Source organism: Bathycoccus prasinos, assembly GCF_002220235.1.
Source record: "Bathycoccus prasinos genomic : Chromosome_1".
NCBI lineage: Eukaryota > Viridiplantae > Chlorophyta > Mamiellophyceae > Mamiellales > Bathycoccaceae > Bathycoccus > Bathycoccus prasinos.
This window is the reverse complement of record NC_024008.1, coordinates 1,019,284-1,034,628: the sequence shown is the minus strand read 5'-3', so window position 1 is coordinate 1,034,628 and position 15,345 is coordinate 1,019,284. Positions and strand designations below refer to the sequence as shown.

Here is a 15,345-nt window from a genome sequence, read left to right as displayed (position 1 = left end):
TTAAAAATAATAATAATAATAATACTCGGAGAAAGAGTACGCGAGTACTCGCAACCTAATAAATAATAATTACCTTTTCGCGTTTTGCGCGAGAGATGAAACGCTCCTGGCAATCTTCTGGACGCGATCTTCGCTCATTGTGACTCTCGCTTCGACTAACGCTAAGGTTTGGGTCAACACGTCGAGTTGACCGACGGCGCGTCGTAAGGTTTGAGCGAGTTCCGCGTATTCCGAAGCCGACGAGAAAGAAGAAGAAGGTTGGATTTTTTGCTTCGTCGTCGTGAAAGGTGTCCCATCGAAAGGAGATGGTCTGGTGGTGGTGATTTTGGTGGTAGGCGTCGGCGGCGGTGGTGGTGGTGGGCGTCTTTTTCTCGTGTACGTTTTGTTCTCTTCGCGTTCTTCGTCGTTTTCTACTTGGTATTTTTTGTCGTGCGTTTGTTTTTCCGCGAGCACGACGTTTTCGAACGAGCGGTTAAACCCGCTTTTCCAAATCGTGACGATACCATCGCTACCACCGCACGCAAATGTGCTTCCATCTGCAGTAAACGCCGCGCAATTTACAGAACCCTCGTGTGCTTTGAGCGTCCACGCGCAGCGTTGGTCTCGAAAATCCCAAATTTTCGTCGAGCCGTCCGCGGAGGTCGTCGCCAGAAAGTCTCCAGCTGGGTGCCACTGCACGTCCGTTATCGCATCTCGATGTGAATAGACGTACGAATCGATCGTAGATTCGAATATTTTGCGTCGTGAACGCGTGTCGTATACTCTTAAACCACCATTAGAGTCGCCGACGGCAATGGAAGTTCCAGCCGATGGCCTCAGAGCGACGCACCGCGGCGTCGAAGAAGAAACGTCGTGATCCTCTCCTTTCCTTCGATCAATTTCAACGCCTCCAGCGCATACGTCCCATAATCGCCACGTTTTATCGTCCGAGACCGAACACGCGATCGCTCCATCGCTCGTAATCACCGCTTGCCGAATCCAATTGGAATGTCCTTTCAAAGAGAGTTTGAACTTTGGCGAAACCAGCGGGTTGGACGCGTCCCACAGTTTGCACAATTTATCGTCCGAGGCGGATAATAAAAGCCGGTCGCTATCGCTGTATTGCAACGAACGAATCGCACCCGAGTGCGCCGATCTCAAAACCACCGACTTTCCTTCCCTGTTGTGTTTGAAGAGGAATAAGAGATGAGAGACGTTTTGTGAGCCTAAAGCCTCTTCGCAAAAGGTCCGCGCATAAAAGAGAGAAGAAAAAGCCAGAGACTACTCCTTTGGTCAACAAACAACAACACAAACAGAAAAAAAAATACGACAAGAAGAGAAAGAAACGAATAAACATACGCGGTCGCTTTCCAAACCCGTATAGATCGATCTAAACCCGCGCTGGCGCATCTCCCGCCTTCGCCTTCTCTCTCCGTGTGCGCTAACGCGAGCACGTCTCTCTCGTGCCCGAGAAATCGCACCGGTCTTTTCCTATTCTTTATTAAAGCATAAGCTCCTTGTCCTCCTCCTCCTGATCTTTCTCCTCCGACGTGCCAAAACATAATCGACCCGTCTCCCGTGCTCGCGGAAAAAATATACCGCTTGCTCTGCGGGGCGAACGCGAGAGAAGTTATCGCGTTGTTTCGGTGTCCTCCTTTTAACGATTGGAGCAAGTACGGATCGTCTGCGGATCCTCCCGATCCTCCTCCTGATCCTCCTCCCGCGTGAAAGACTGTCATTTTCTCAAGCGATGCGCGCGAAAGAGTAATAAAGTGTGCGAGAGTTTTTCTTCGCTTCTTTAAACGACGCGACGACTCTACGACAACCACCCCTGCCTGACAACTCTTTTTTGTTTTTTTTGTTGTGCTTTTATCATCGATCGCGTATTTTTTGTTGACCAATCACGCACAAGGACTCGCGACCACTTCTCCTCAGAAGCGCAGAGACCCCCCCCCACTGTGCAAGTGGCAAGGAGAGATGGAAAACACAAAAAATTCAAAAAACAAAAAAAAATTTGTTCAAAGCGAGAGATATTTCCCGCATCATCATCATCATCATCATCATCATCATCAAACGTAGCAGCAGCAGGAGCGGCTTTTCGAGGGGAAGAGAAAGAGAGAGAAATCTATCATCTCTGTTTCGTTGTTAGTATTATTAGATCGCACACCACCAACAACGAGAGAAGACAAGCGCGGAGGACGCGACGACGCTTATTAACAACAACAAAACTTGAAAATCAACACATCCAAAAATGTTTTCGAAGCGAGGAGGCCAACCGACGTCTTCGTCAGAGGATTTACTCCGAACGCAAATTCGCGCGCAGGCGAGAGAAATAGCATCCCTGCAGAGAGGTTTAGTCGAACTGAGAAGAGAAAACGCGAAATTATCGGACATGGATAAGAGACCTCTGATGGAGAAATTTAAAGACAACGTGAAGCAACTCGGGAGAGACACCGAGTGGTTCAAATTGACAAAAATCGACGAGGAAATCACGGTGAACACGTATCGTTCAAAAACGGACGCGAAATTTAACTTGATTAAACAACCAGCGACGGTTTCCGCGACGTTTCCGGAGTTGCAGAACGCGAAGATAACGGTGGAAACGTCCTCGGCGTTACCCGTGAGAATAGAGTTGAATTCGCAACCGTTCAGAAGGGAAATTTTATCGGTAAAGGCGAAATTTGATTTGGAACGACTGTTCAATTTGAACAACGGTCCGACGCTGGTCGTGCAACCGACGCCGTCGGCGTTTAAATTGAATCGAGAAACAAAATGGAATCCGACGTTAGAAAAAGAGATGGCAATAGACAACGTGCACGTTGTTGGGAAATATACTATTGTGAACGATTCGGTGTCGTTAGATCACGTGGACTTTGAGGCGACGACGACGCATAAAGACTACGGACAGTTTCGGTTGAAGAAAGTATCGCACCACACAATGATGGAAGAAACGAAAGATGTGGACGCGGACGGGTATTGGCAGTTGAAATGGAAGATGATGGGGAAACATGGAATCACGTTGACCGGAGACGCGACGACAAAGGATGCTGGGGAAGTTGAAGCGAGAGTGAAGAAGCACTTTTCGAAGAGAATCCACGTTTCGGTGGGAGGAAAAGCCATGGCTCAAGAAGTAGACGCGACGATTGGGTATCAGTTTATCGACGAATTAGCGGGTTGGGAGGTTATCGCTAAGAGTGTAGCGACGAGAGATGGCGTGCAGAACCCAGAGTTTCTATTAAACCACGCCTGGGAGTTCAAGACTGAAAATGTTTGATACGCTTTTGCTCTCGTGCGGTTATGCCCAAATGTTTATATTTATTCTTTACCTTTACTAAAGCAAGCGCTCTACGATTTAAATAATGCGTGTGTATGTGATGTGAATTGCAGCTGTTGTTACAAAATGACGACGAGTGTGATACCACGATTTCTGGTGGGTATCGCTGTCGTCGTTGTTCCTCCTCAACCTCCTCAATCTAATACGATTGCTTCCTGGCTGTCGTTACTTTGTTGCGCGACGCGTTTCTTTTTCGCGCTGTTTCTGTTATTCACAGGCGACGCAGCGCGCTTTCTATTTGCGGATGATGGTTTCGCTCGAAATAAAGACGGTGGCGATGGCGATTGTTGCGATTCTATTAGATCCAAATCAATCACGTTATCTTTCGTCGCGGCTTCTATCCTTCTCTTCGCTTCCGCCGCTTCGCGTTCTCTCTTTGCTCGCCTTTCTGCTCTAAGCTTACCGGCGTTCGGATTCGGTTTCTCCCCTGATGATGCTAAATCAATCACGACTGCTTCGCCAGGTTTTTCGTTGTTCTTGTTATTGTAGTTATTCCTCATTTGCGGTTGTTCATGTCGCACTTTCTCGCGAAAATCTTCCAAGGATGCTTTTATCGCCGCGTCTTTATCTTGCTGGTACTTTGCTTCCAAATCGCGAACTTTCTTCATCGCTCCAAACGCGTCGTTAATTCTACCTAGCCTTCTCTGCTTATCTTCCCTTTGTTGTATTCGTTCTTCTTCTAGTGCTTGCCGTCTGCGTGCTTCTTCTATCCGTTGCTGCTCTCGCTGACGTTGACGCCCAGGTGCGTGGTCCATGATACCAAACATCATACCTAGAATATCTAAAGGATTATGGCCATGTTCCGCAGGGATGTCGTCCTCCATACCGCGTGCTCTGCCACCTTTTTTCTTCTGCGGCTTATTTCTGCTTTTCTTTAACGCAACGAGCGACTTTTGAACATCCTTCTTAGTAAGGTTCAAATCTTTCAACTCCTTCTCCAACGCGTCCAACACTTCCGTCACGAACTTTTCCTCCTTGAGCTCGAAATAAGACGTCAAATCCCTCAATCTTCTCAGTCGTTGCGACTCGTCAAACGCTGCGGGACTTCCATACGTTCCTGGAGGATGACCTCTGTTGTTTACCGTCGACTTGTTCTTCTGCGCCCACTTTGTGACTTGCTTACCTAACTCGCACCCGCCGATGTGCGCGTGCGCGTCCCTACCGCAATCCGCCAAACAATACGCGCAAAACCCAGCCTGACATCTCGCACATCTTAAGGCAAAACATCCGTCAAAATCTACGAACGCTTGTTCGCACCTCGGGCAACTCAACGTCAAAACTTTCTCAATCACGTGTTCCTTCGCCAACCGTAACTTCTCCTCCGCCGAACTCGTCTCCATCGCCCTTTTTTTCTCCCTCGCCAACCGCTCCTCGAAGTCTTTCTCCACTTGCTCTACGATCTGTTTCTCTTTCAGCGCTAATTTTTGCCTATTGTATTCGTTAAATGTTTCCGCCTCGCAGAACCGAGCTACGTCGCGATCGTCAAACGCTTTCGCCGGGCACCGCTGCTCCTTCGGCACCGCCTCGGAGAACATCGGACACATGATGTTCCCGTTTCGTTTTTCTCGCTCCCTGTTATGTCGTTTCCGAGAGGAAGAGAGCGGGTGAAGGAAAAGCAGAGTTTTAGGCTCGTCAGTTTATGCGCGACGATACAAAAGTTCGCGCAAAGAGCGAAGAAGAAGAAGAAGAAGGCTGCAAATGTGAGCACGCGAAAAGATCTTTTTTTTAACGACAGTCGAACGAACAAAAAAAGGGAAGAGGAGACACCCGTTGATGATGGATGAGAACAACGCGCTTTCGTTCTCTCTCTCTCTCCTCTAAACGTTTTCCACACGTAATGAATCGTAAAAAAACGAAACGAACGTACCCGGCGCCTTTCGCGGTTTCCACTTTCACGTGCTCGTTGAAGCATTCCGCGCACGTCACGTGTCCACTCGCGCATTCAATCACCTCGCAATCCCCCAACTCGGTCTCGTCGGAATAGCAAACGCAACACCGCATATTCTTTCCTCTTTTCTTTTTCTTAAGTCCTCTTTTGCGATTTTGAGAGATTAAAAGAAACCTCTCTTCTCTCTCTCTCTCTCTCTATCTCGCGTTTCGCGTCTCTTTCGATGGAGAGATGAAACTAAAAAGAGAGAGAGAGAAGATGTTTCTTCTTCTTCGGTAAAATGGTCAGAATTTTTATGACGCGACAACACAGAAGAGAGAAAAACAAAATCACCTAAAAATACTTGATTGTAATCACAACGCGCAATATAAATAATTTTCACACACAACAACGTGTACTACTAAGTCTGCTCTCAGGTGTACGTACTATTATAAGCGAATTTTAGGACCTTTTGGACCTCCACTTCCTTTTTTACCGCCTCCTTTCTTCTTCTTATCTTTGGTAAAAGTAGGGACCGCCGCGGGACCTTCTCCGGGAATCCATTCGCCGCCCATAACGAATTCCCTTCGTTCTTGTTTCATAAACTTTTTACCACCACCACCACCGCCGCTTTTATTATTCGTCGTAGTATTTCCTTCATCTTCTTCTGATCCTTCCTCCACTTCTAAAAGGTCTCTCGCTTTTTCTCTTTTATTTCGTCGAGAGATGTCGGCGTCGGGCAACGCGTATTGGAAAGCTTCGGAGAAGAGCGCGGTGCACCCAGCCCCTGTGCTCGCGCTGGCCAACTTCAAAACGTTACTCGAGCGTTTGATGAATTTCAACTCTCGTTCGAGCAGGAACATTCTTTTGCAAAGTTCTTCGGTTCGAACCATATCGGTTTTGTTTAAAACGACGTGAACTGGAACTTTACCGTATTTGGAGAGGTAGGAGAGCATCTCGCGATCGGATTTTTTCGGTCCGTGTCGAGAATCGATGACGACGAATATGCATTTCAGATTCGGTCTCGTGGTTAAGTACTCGTCCATTAAGCGATTCCAGGTTTCTACCATGCTCTCATCGGCAAAAGCAAAGCCGTATCCAGGTAAATCGACCACCCGTAAACGCGAATCGATGTCGTAAAAGTTTAAACTTTTCGTCTTCCCTGGCGTATCGCTCGACCTCGCCGCCGCCGATAAAGTAATAGCGTTAATCAAACTCGATTTACCGACATTTGAGCGCCCACAAAAAGCTACTTCGGGTACTTCCACGGTCACGTCCATCCCGTTTTCGTCTTTTCTTCTCACTTCCGTGCTCGGCATTTCCTCGATCCTCTTCGAAGCGGCGGCGATGAATTTCGTATTCCTCTTCTTCGTCCTCCCGAGTAAATCTTTATGCGCCTCTGGGACGACGCCATACAACACGTATTTCCTTAACGTCGGATTCACGTTCAATTCTGCGGCCGCTTCTGCCTGGCCACCTTCCGAAGCCGCTTTACTCGCCCGATTTCTCAATATTCTCGCCCTCTTCCCCGCCTCCGATAACGACACGCACGCCTCCAACTCTTCGATCTGTTTCCGATGTTTATTCGTCACCGGTAACGCTCTAAATTTCCCTCTGTTGCTCATCCGATTGTCTTTATTATCCACGATTTCATCGATTAATCGTTCCATTTTTTGTAAGTCTATTTGCGATATCGTGCTTCGCAACGGAACTCCGGAATACTCATCCCCTTCGCCTTCTCCTTCTTTTTCTCCTTCTTCGCCGCCTTTCTCGCCAGCACCAGCACTCCTCTCCGCGCCGTCGCCGTTCTCGAAGAAATGAGCGCTGCTTTTGAAATTTTCACCTGTCCGAGCTTCTCTTTCCTCCTCGTCCACCGACGACGAAGACGACGAAGAAGAGGAAGAAGTCTTTTTACCATCGTCAAAGAATCCCCTCCTCGCCGCCACCACGAATTGGTTCTGTTGTTGCCGCCCATGTCTTCTTCTCTCAAAAGAAGAAGAAAAAGAAGAAGAATTAGATGGAAAAAAGGTGGTCGTGAATCTCGCCAATAATAAACATTTATTATTATTATTATTATTATTATTACATCCACGCGACGAATAAGACGTGCAAGCGAAGCCGCTCGAGACGCGTCTAGCGATGATATTTTGCGCCATTTTTGAAGCAGTTGGTCAATTTGGTTTGTGAGGAAAAATTCTGAAAACTAAAAATTCTTGTGTTTTTCGTTCGCTTGGAAAACGAGACAAAAAGGAGAATACCTTTACCTACCTCACCTAAACACACATTTAGCGCGCAAACACAACACACACGAAAGAAAGAAAGAGAGACGGAAAGAATACAGAGTTTATTATTAGATTCTACGATATATATATATATATATATATAACATGCACGCGATGATGACACCACGCTTTTCATGCCAAGGAGTACACCCCGCGAGGAGGACGAGCTTTGTATCTTCGATGGTGTTGTTAGGGGTTGATGAACACTGGACGACGCGGAGTAATAACAGACGTTCTATTAGTTCTCAACGGAGGAAAAGAAACGGAAAGAATGCCATTTCGAGCAGTAACAGCAGCAGCAATAACAATAGCAGCAATAACGGCGAGGACGACGATAGAATAGTCAACGAGGAGGAAGAGCGATATAAAATGGAAACCAAATCTAGAGCAAACAAACTGAGAGCTAAAGTTATCAAACAATATCTCGGCGCGATGGGTGAAAAAACGAACGATTGCTTCGATAAGGAAGACTTAGTCGAACGGTTGACGCGAGCGTGGATGGCAAAGAGTCAAAACTCTGTGCGCGTGCCTTTGCGAAGAGTCGCCGGGGTACCCGGAAATCCGAGAGCGGGCTATTGTTTGGTCACGCTCAACGTAAAAACCGAGGACGAGGACGGTGAACGGTTTTGCGATTTTCTCATCGACAGCGGCGCGACCGTCGCGTTGGTGTCGCCGGAGTTGAGGAAGATGATGGGGAAGTTTGCCGAGGACGGCGCCGCGTTGAAAGGGTTAGGGGCGATGGGGGAAACGATCCGGCAAAAAGTAGTCATCAAGAATCCTTCGTTAGGGGCGGTTGAAATACCAGAGTTGGACGCTGTGGTTACGGATTTACGAAGTACCGGGCTACCGCCCGTCGTCGGTGGACTTTTAGGTTTGGATTTTCTCAAGCGCTTCGAAGTTGAGTTTGATTTCGATAAGGAGATTATCGCGTTTCACCCAAAAGGGAGCGCGATTACGGGCGTGTGCGATGTATCCGAATTAATTAAGATTAGATTGAAAACGCACCCTACCGGTTTGCAATTGGCGCCTATTTCTTTGAATAACTGCGCGCCATTTGACGCGATTATTGATATGGGCTCGTTGTTTTCCGTGATTAATTGGAAAGCGTCGGAAAGAGCTGGTGTGACGAAAGATTCGCCGGATTTGGACTCGAGCGGGGTAATCTCAAATGACGTGACGGGAGCGCAAATGGGTCTGGCGATTGGTAAGTTTAATTTGAGAGTACTCGGCGAAGGAGGTAATTCTGATCTTGCTCACGATTTAGAATCGACGTACAAAGGCGCCGCGTGCGTTGGAGACTTACCTGCATTCGAAACGCTGGGCGCGAAGAACGAACCGTTCGCGACGATAGGTATGGACGTGATTGGAAGAAAGAGACTCGTTCTGGATATGTATAATCACAGAATCTACCTGAGTCCAGGCGAATGAATGATGAACGGCGTGCAATAACGTATAAATTATGCTTATGAAATAATATTTTAGAGAGAAAAACCTTCGCCTTTTTGCGGAATGCCTGGCGCGTCCGCTTCCAGACCGGCGAATAACTCGTCCCAGGTCTCGCCTCTTCTTCCTCTCGGCCCCATCTGCCGCTCGCCGTCCGTTTCTTTATTCGCGTTCGACGCGAATACTTCCGCCATCGGTTTTCCCGTATCTCTGTAATAGAGTTCAAACGTCGCGTTTTTCGCGTCGTCTCTTTTTAAACACTCGACACACACCGCCGCGACGTCTTCTCTCGAAACGCGCCCGCTTACATCATCGCCTTGGTTCAATTCGCACGCCGACACTCCTCTCGGCGGATCTTCAGTCAATCCACCCGGTCTGACAATCGTATAAAAGTCGTCCTCTCGTTCGTAATACAAGGCGCGCACCGCGTCTTCGCCTTCGATTTTTGCACGCATGATACCTCCGAACAAGTTCAAGAATATGTACACCGGAGAGTACGGTTTACTCACCGCGCCCGACGTCACGACGACGTATCTCTTCACAGATTTCGAACTCAAACATGCTCTGGCCACTTTTATGCACCCATCTCTGTCGATTTCTTGAGGCGATCCCCCGTCTTTACTCGAACTCGCCGCGAAAATCACCGATTCCGCGCCGTCGATGGCGTTCGTAATCTCCGCCATGGACGACGTCACCGAACACTGCTTCGTCGTCACTCTCCCTCTCGCCTCTTCTTTAATATCCGAAGTCAGAGATGGAAAACTCCCGTTCCGAGTTGCCGCGACGACGTCCCACCCGTTCTCGGCCGCGTATTTCACGCACCGTTTCCCCGTTTTCCCGTTCGCTCCAATCACCACAATTTGGCCTTCGCCTCCTTTTGCTAAGACAGCGTTCGCACCTCTCCTCCTCCGAGTTTTAGAAGATGATAACGACGACGACGACGACGACGACATCTTTTTTCGACCACCAAAAACACCGTCATCAAAACGACCCACCCGCGCGGTGGCACAAAAAGAAGAACTCGCGGAAGAAGAACTCGCGGCAGACGCAATCATCATCGTTTGAGACGGACGAACGCAAAGTTGTGAAAGAGAAGAAAAGAGAGGGAAAGGAGAGCGTCGTTTGATGACGTGCAAAAATAAAAAAGGAGGAGAGCGCGAGTTGAGATTTTTTCCTTATGAGAGTGCGAGTAGTTTTCAGCCATGAAAAAGAAAAACTGAGCACCTCCTCCTCACAAAAAAGAAGCGCAATACAAGAAGAGAAAGAGAGAGACTTATTAAAACGATGATGAATATGATGATGAGAAATACACCTTTGCTCCTCCTCCAATCGACATCATCATCATCGACGCGCAGTACTGATAAGTACGGAAAACCCTCATTTCGACGACGAGGACCCACTACCCAAGCCATGGCCGCCGGGACGACGACGACGACGACGATGGAAAATGATGACAAAATCGAAACGTCATCATCATCATCATCATCATCATCATCGTCTCCCCAAAAACAACAAGAACAAAGCACGATTAACGTCTTCGTCGATGCCGCCGTTCGCTCGGGGCGAGGAAGAAGCGAAGAAGATGAAAAGAAAGTCACTTTGGAAGAGATTTTAGGCATATCCAGTGGTGGACCTCCGCGGTTTTTCAGTCCACTCGTGGAGGAGGAGGAGGAGGAAGACGTCGTCGTGGAAAAGAAACGAGAAAAAAGAGAGAAGAAACCATTGATGATTTACTTACCCGGATTAGACGGCACGGGATTCAGCGCATCTTCGCAATTCGCCACGTTATCGAAAGAGTTTGATTTGGTGTGCCTGAACATCCCGTCGAACGATCGTTCGGACGTGTTTGAAATCGTGGACATCGTGCGAGCGTTTATCGAACGAGCGAAGGAAGAACATCCGGAAAGGGAGGTGCAGTTGATCGGGGAGAGCATGGGAGGCGCGATGTCTTTGTTCGTGTGCTTGAAACACCCAGAGTTGGTGACGAGAGCGACGGTGGTGAATCCGGCGTCGTCGTTTGATAGGAGCGTGTGGCCGTCCGTCGGGCCTTTGTTGCCTCAGATTCCGGAAAATTTGTACGCCGGGTTGCCGTTTGCGCTTTCGCCGGTACTCATAGATCCCATTCGATTAGCGACAGAAGCCGTGGAACTTGGAAATTTGAGCGAAACTTTAGAAAAGATGACGGCGATGTTACCGGCGTTGGGATCATTGGCGACCATTATTCCCAGAGATACGTTGAAACACCGTTTACAAATTCTAACGGACGCGTGCGTGTACATCAACGACAATGACGGCGAAAAGTTGAAGAACGCGAGAGTGCCAGTATTAGTCGTGGCGAGTACGAACGATTTGCTCATTCCTTCGAACGAAGAAGCGCCTCGATTGCAAAAACTCATGGGCACAAAAAAATGCAAGATAGAAATCTTAGAAGGCGCGTCGCACGCGGCGTTGCAAGAGAAAGGCATGGATATCGTTCATTTGATGAAACGCCACGATTGGATCTCGAGGCCGGTGGAGGACGAGAATCGATTATCCAGAGACCCCACGTTCACGCCTCCGAGCGAGTCGCAAATTGAAAAGGCGCGAGACGGGTTACAGTTTTTGCGATCAGTGCACTCGCCGGTGTTCTTTTCGACCAGAGAACGCGACGGACAAGTCATCAACGGCTTGGACGCCGTGCCGACGTGGAGAGGCACCGGGAACCGTCCAGTTTTATTGGTCGGTAACCACCAAACGTTCGCGCCTGATTTAGGTTTTCTCGTGGATGAGTTTTTGAAACAAAAGAACGTGTGCGTCCGAGGACTTGCTCATCCGGTCGTCTCGAGAGATAATGGGAACGGCACGGGTGCCATGCAAACCGAAGATGACGACGAAGAGGAAAACCCGTTGGAGAAGCAACTCCGAGAGGCGACGAAAAATACGCCGTTTGCGCAATTCATGCCCGAATCGAAAGAAGAAAAGCGACGTCAACGTCGAGCCGGTGTCCCGAACGGAGGTCCGTTTGGTGGCGGTAACTTTTCTGATTTCGGCGCCGTGCCCGTTTCCGGGAAGAACTTTTACAAGCTTTTGAAGGCGAACGAAACCGTTTTACTCTTCCCTGGCGGCGTTCGAGAAGCGTTCAAACGTAAAAATGAAAAGTACCAGTTATTTTGGCCGTCGAAACCGGAGTTTGTGAAAATGGCGATTCGATTCAACGCTATTATTGTTCCGTTTGCGGCAGTTGGTGCGGAGGACTCGTTCGATATCGTCATGGACGCTGAAGATATGTTGTCTAACCCAATTCTCGGGGACCGCGTGAAAGCGCAAATGGAAAAAGTGCCGAAAGCGAGGCAGTTTGATTCTCGAGAAACCGAAGATAACATGAAACCAGAATCGTTCGTGCAACCAGTACTCGTACCGACTACACCGCAAAGGTTTTACTTTCGTTTCATGAAACCGATCGATACAAATGGGATGGACCGAAACGACGAAGAAGCAGTGAAAAGGATTTACGCCGAGACAAAGATGAGCGTAGAAGACGGCATCGAGTATCTCAAAGAACGACGCGAGAGCGACCCGTTCAAAGACGTCGCGCCGAGAGTCTTATACGAATCAGCCGCGAAAAAACAAGCGCCTACATTTGTGCCGTATTAGTTCGAATTATTAGAGATAGTGTTTAGAAACCTAATGTGTACAGTAAGTAATGTTCTTTTGAATGCTCTAAAATAAATAGCTCATTTGAACAAATTCACAACTCGACTAACAATTTTTGATGATGATGGGTTTTTATTTAATACTTCTTACTTTTTGTTCGCCCCCTCGGCGGCGAAAGCTTTCGTTTTATTCGCGTGCTCTTGAATCTTAAACTGCGTCATCGTATTTAACATTTCAGGCGTGGCAGCCCCGTCGTCGCTTCCGTGCGCGGAGGATTGGACCGAGGCCATCAACTTTGAAATTTCACGACCGCTAAAGCCAACCGTTTTCTTCGCCACGTCTCTTAAATGTTCCTCCGTGACGCCGTTGACCGGAACCGGACGATCCGGAATTTTACCAAACCCGAGCGTTTTCATAATGCCGCCTAGAAACGTCCTCGATGGTTGCTCGTCCCCTGGATCTGCTCCACGAACGATGAGTTTATCGAAGTATTGCTTCACCAAACGAAAGCGAGTTTCTTCGTCAGGCAACGCGAATTCCATGGTCTCGTCCACGCGATCTAAAACCGCCGAATCTAAGTCCTCCGGTCGGTTCGTCGCCATTACTAAAGTCACGTCTCTGCTCATTTCCCCAGTTCTATACAACAACGCGTTTAACGCCGATCTGGTCTCTTGCGAGGCGACGTTCCCACCTCTTTTCGCTAAAAACGCATCCGCTTCGTCGATGAATAACAACAAACCTTTGCGCGAAGTGCCGGCCCAATCGAACATCTCGTGAATTTTCGTCACGGCGGACGCCCCTAACGGCGCCACGTCCCCGCCAGTCATTAAAGCGTAATCCAAACCAGAGTGTCTCGCTAATCGTTTCGCTGCCATCGTTTTCCCGGTTCCCGGTGGTCCATACAGCAAGATGTTTCTGAACGGTGCCTTCCTCGCTCTGGTATTCGCCGTCGCCGTCGCCAACTGTTTCACTCGCGTTTCCATCGATTTTTCCAACTGGACGTCGCCTAAAATGTTTGCGCCGGCCGATTGCGGTTTCCAAAACGCCCCTCTCGACGTCTCTCGAATCAAACTCGGTTGTCCCAAATACTTTTCCAGCTGCTTAAACCCAAACTTTGCGCCTTCGCGAGACGAATACACCCCAGCCGCTAACACGGACAAACCGCCAACCAACATGGTCATCTGTTGCGGATTCGAAAGCAACTCCGTGGCGCCTCTCCCGAAATACACCATACCTTCTTGCACAACTTTAATCGCTTTCGTCGTTTCCGCCTCAACCTTTGCCAACATTTGCCTACGAATCACGTCTTCGTTCTGTCGATTTTCCAACGTCCTCCCTTCCGCCTCGGCGATTGCTTTTGCTCGCATGTTCTCCTGTTCCAATTTAGCTTTAAACTCCTCCGTCGCTCTTTTTTCCATTTGAATCTTCCTTTCCGTATCTCGTCTCAACGCCTCCGCTCGTTCCGCCGCTTGCTCTTGCATCTTCACCAACTCCGCGTTCCTCGCTCGAGCGGCTTCGTTTTCCCCTTGTTGCCGTTTCCTCGCCAACTCGTCCTCGTACTGTTTCAACTGCGCGTTCTGTTCCGCTCTTTGCGTTTCCAACTTCCTCTGCTGTTCCCACATCACTTTTTCTCTCTCCGTCGCGTGCTGTGCGGCCACCGCGTTCATCCTCGCCTCTTCCGCCTTCGCCTCCGTTTGTTTCGTCACCTCTTGCTTCCCAGATAAGTCGATCACGTTCTTCGCGTACGGAGACTTGTTGATTTCTCTCAGCGCTTTCGCGCCTCGCTCTAACGCTTCCGGGTCAAACGCCGCGTTTTGAGATTTATTCGACCCTCCTTCGGACGAAGAAGTACTCCCTCCCCGAGCTCCTCCTCCTAAAAAAGGCATCCGTTTTGTTGTTTTCCCCGATGATGATGATGACGACGATTCATCAGCGCATTCCGCCGTGGAAAAAAGAACGTTATACTTTCTCGCAAAATCTCTCATCTTCCCCACAGAAGAAGAAGACGATGATGAAGAATGAGTACCACCGCTAATGTCGGTAGTATCATCGCGACGACTGCCCATCCTGCTCTTTGTTGTTAATTTAGATAGAGAAATGTGTTTTTGTGGGGATTGATTGAAAGAAACACGTGTGTGTTTTCTGGCGGCGGTCTGGCTACAAAAGCAGCTCAAAAAAGGAAAAAAACTCTTCCGTGTCTCAAAATGAATGATTTTTGTCTCCTCTTTTTTGCATTTGTCCCCCTCATTCATCATCACACCATATAACAAACACAAAACACTAATGGTCGCAAAAGAAGAAGAAGAAGTAGAGGCGGAGTGGATCTCCGGGGACGAGTTGGAGTTATTCGAAGGAAAATCAAATTGGGTGGACGCGTCGAAGCACGGATGTTTGTCGAAACTTTTAAGCGCCGCCGAGTTCGGCAACGCTGATTTTTGTTCGGAAGCTTTGAGAGATATCGAAGACGAATTTGTAAACGCGAAAGGGGACGATGGAGATACGAGTTTACATTTAGCGTGTTTGTACGGACACGTGGACGTGGTGAAGGTTTTGTTGAGCGATGAGAGAGTCGATGTGAACGCGAGGGATGACGACGATGGAACGAGTTTGGCGGATGCGTCGGCGAGTGGATTTCACGAAATCGTTGCATTGCTTCTCGCGAAGAAAGGGATAGAAGTGAATTTGAAAGACTCGGACGGAGAAACCGCGCTAGATTGCGCGATACGAGGGGAACACGAGAAGTGCGTGGAATTGTTGAAAGCAGCTGGAGGGAAGGAAGGCGAGTTGTGATGATGATGATGACATTA

At 48.5% G+C, this 15,345-nt stretch overlaps 9 protein-coding genes across 9 annotated transcripts; 4 read left to right on the top strand and 5 right to left on the bottom strand.

Annotated features, from left to right (window-relative positions):
* Positions 1–69: 69 nt before the first annotated feature.
* On the bottom strand, positions 70–1,718 carry Bathy01g05710 (hypothetical protein; the record flags this gene model as incomplete). The annotated part of the gene is made up of 2 exons (XM_007515541.1): positions 70–1,159; positions 1,339–1,718. The coding sequence occupies 2 exons, from the start codon at positions 1,716–1,718 to the stop codon at positions 70–72; spliced, it is 1,470 nt and encodes a 489-aa protein (XP_007515603.1).
* A 512-nt stretch (positions 1,719–2,230) lies between these two features.
* Positions 2,231–3,253, top strand: Bathy01g05700 (predicted protein; the record flags this gene model as incomplete). The annotated part of the gene is made up of 1 exon (XM_007515159.1): positions 2,231–3,253. One exon carries the CDS (start codon positions 2,231–2,233, stop codon positions 3,251–3,253), a length of 1,023 nt encoding a protein of 340 aa, XP_007515221.1.
* A 194-nt stretch (positions 3,254–3,447) lies between these two features.
* On the bottom strand, positions 3,448–5,314 carry Bathy01g05690 (predicted protein; the record flags this gene model as incomplete). The annotated part of the gene is made up of 2 exons (XM_007515106.1): positions 3,448–4,885; positions 5,181–5,314. 2 exons carry the CDS (start codon positions 5,312–5,314, stop codon positions 3,448–3,450), a joined length of 1,572 nt encoding a protein of 523 aa, XP_007515168.1.
* A 315-nt stretch (positions 5,315–5,629) lies between these two features.
* Bathy01g05680 (ribosome biogenesis GTP-binding protein YsxC) lies at positions 5,630–7,336 on the bottom strand (the record flags this gene model as incomplete). The annotated part of the gene is made up of 1 exon (XM_007515562.1): positions 5,630–7,336. One exon carries the CDS (start codon positions 7,334–7,336, stop codon positions 5,630–5,632), a length of 1,707 nt encoding a protein of 568 aa, XP_007515624.1.
* A 231-nt stretch (positions 7,337–7,567) lies between these two features.
* Bathy01g05670 (predicted protein) lies at positions 7,568–8,876 on the top strand (the record flags this gene model as incomplete). The annotated part of the gene is made up of 2 exons (XM_007515052.1): positions 7,568–8,813; positions 8,866–8,876. The coding sequence occupies 2 exons, from the start codon at positions 7,568–7,570 to the stop codon at positions 8,874–8,876; spliced, it is 1,257 nt and encodes a 418-aa protein (XP_007515114.1).
* Positions 8,877–8,940: 64 nt separating this feature from the next.
* Positions 8,941–9,858, bottom strand: Bathy01g05660 (predicted protein; the record flags this gene model as incomplete). Its single annotated transcript, XM_007515720.1, has 1 exon — positions 8,941–9,858. One exon carries the CDS (start codon positions 9,856–9,858, stop codon positions 8,941–8,943), a length of 918 nt encoding a protein of 305 aa, XP_007515782.1.
* Positions 9,859–10,315: 457 nt separating this feature from the next.
* Positions 10,316–12,538, top strand: Bathy01g05650 (predicted protein; the record flags this gene model as incomplete). The annotated part of the gene is made up of 1 exon (XM_007515343.1): positions 10,316–12,538. The coding sequence occupies one exon, from the start codon at positions 10,316–10,318 to the stop codon at positions 12,536–12,538; it is 2,223 nt and encodes a 740-aa protein (XP_007515405.1).
* Positions 12,539–12,684: 146 nt separating this feature from the next.
* On the bottom strand, positions 12,685–14,604 carry Bathy01g05640 (predicted protein; the record flags this gene model as incomplete). Its single annotated transcript, XM_007515041.1, has 1 exon — positions 12,685–14,604. One exon carries the CDS (start codon positions 14,602–14,604, stop codon positions 12,685–12,687), a length of 1,920 nt encoding a protein of 639 aa, XP_007515103.1.
* Positions 14,605–14,821: 217 nt separating this feature from the next.
* Positions 14,822–15,328, top strand: Bathy01g05630 (hypothetical protein; the record flags this gene model as incomplete). Its single annotated transcript, XM_007515464.1, has 1 exon — positions 14,822–15,328. The coding sequence occupies one exon, from the start codon at positions 14,822–14,824 to the stop codon at positions 15,326–15,328; it is 507 nt and encodes a 168-aa protein (XP_007515526.1).
* Positions 15,329–15,345: the final 17 nt, after the last annotated feature.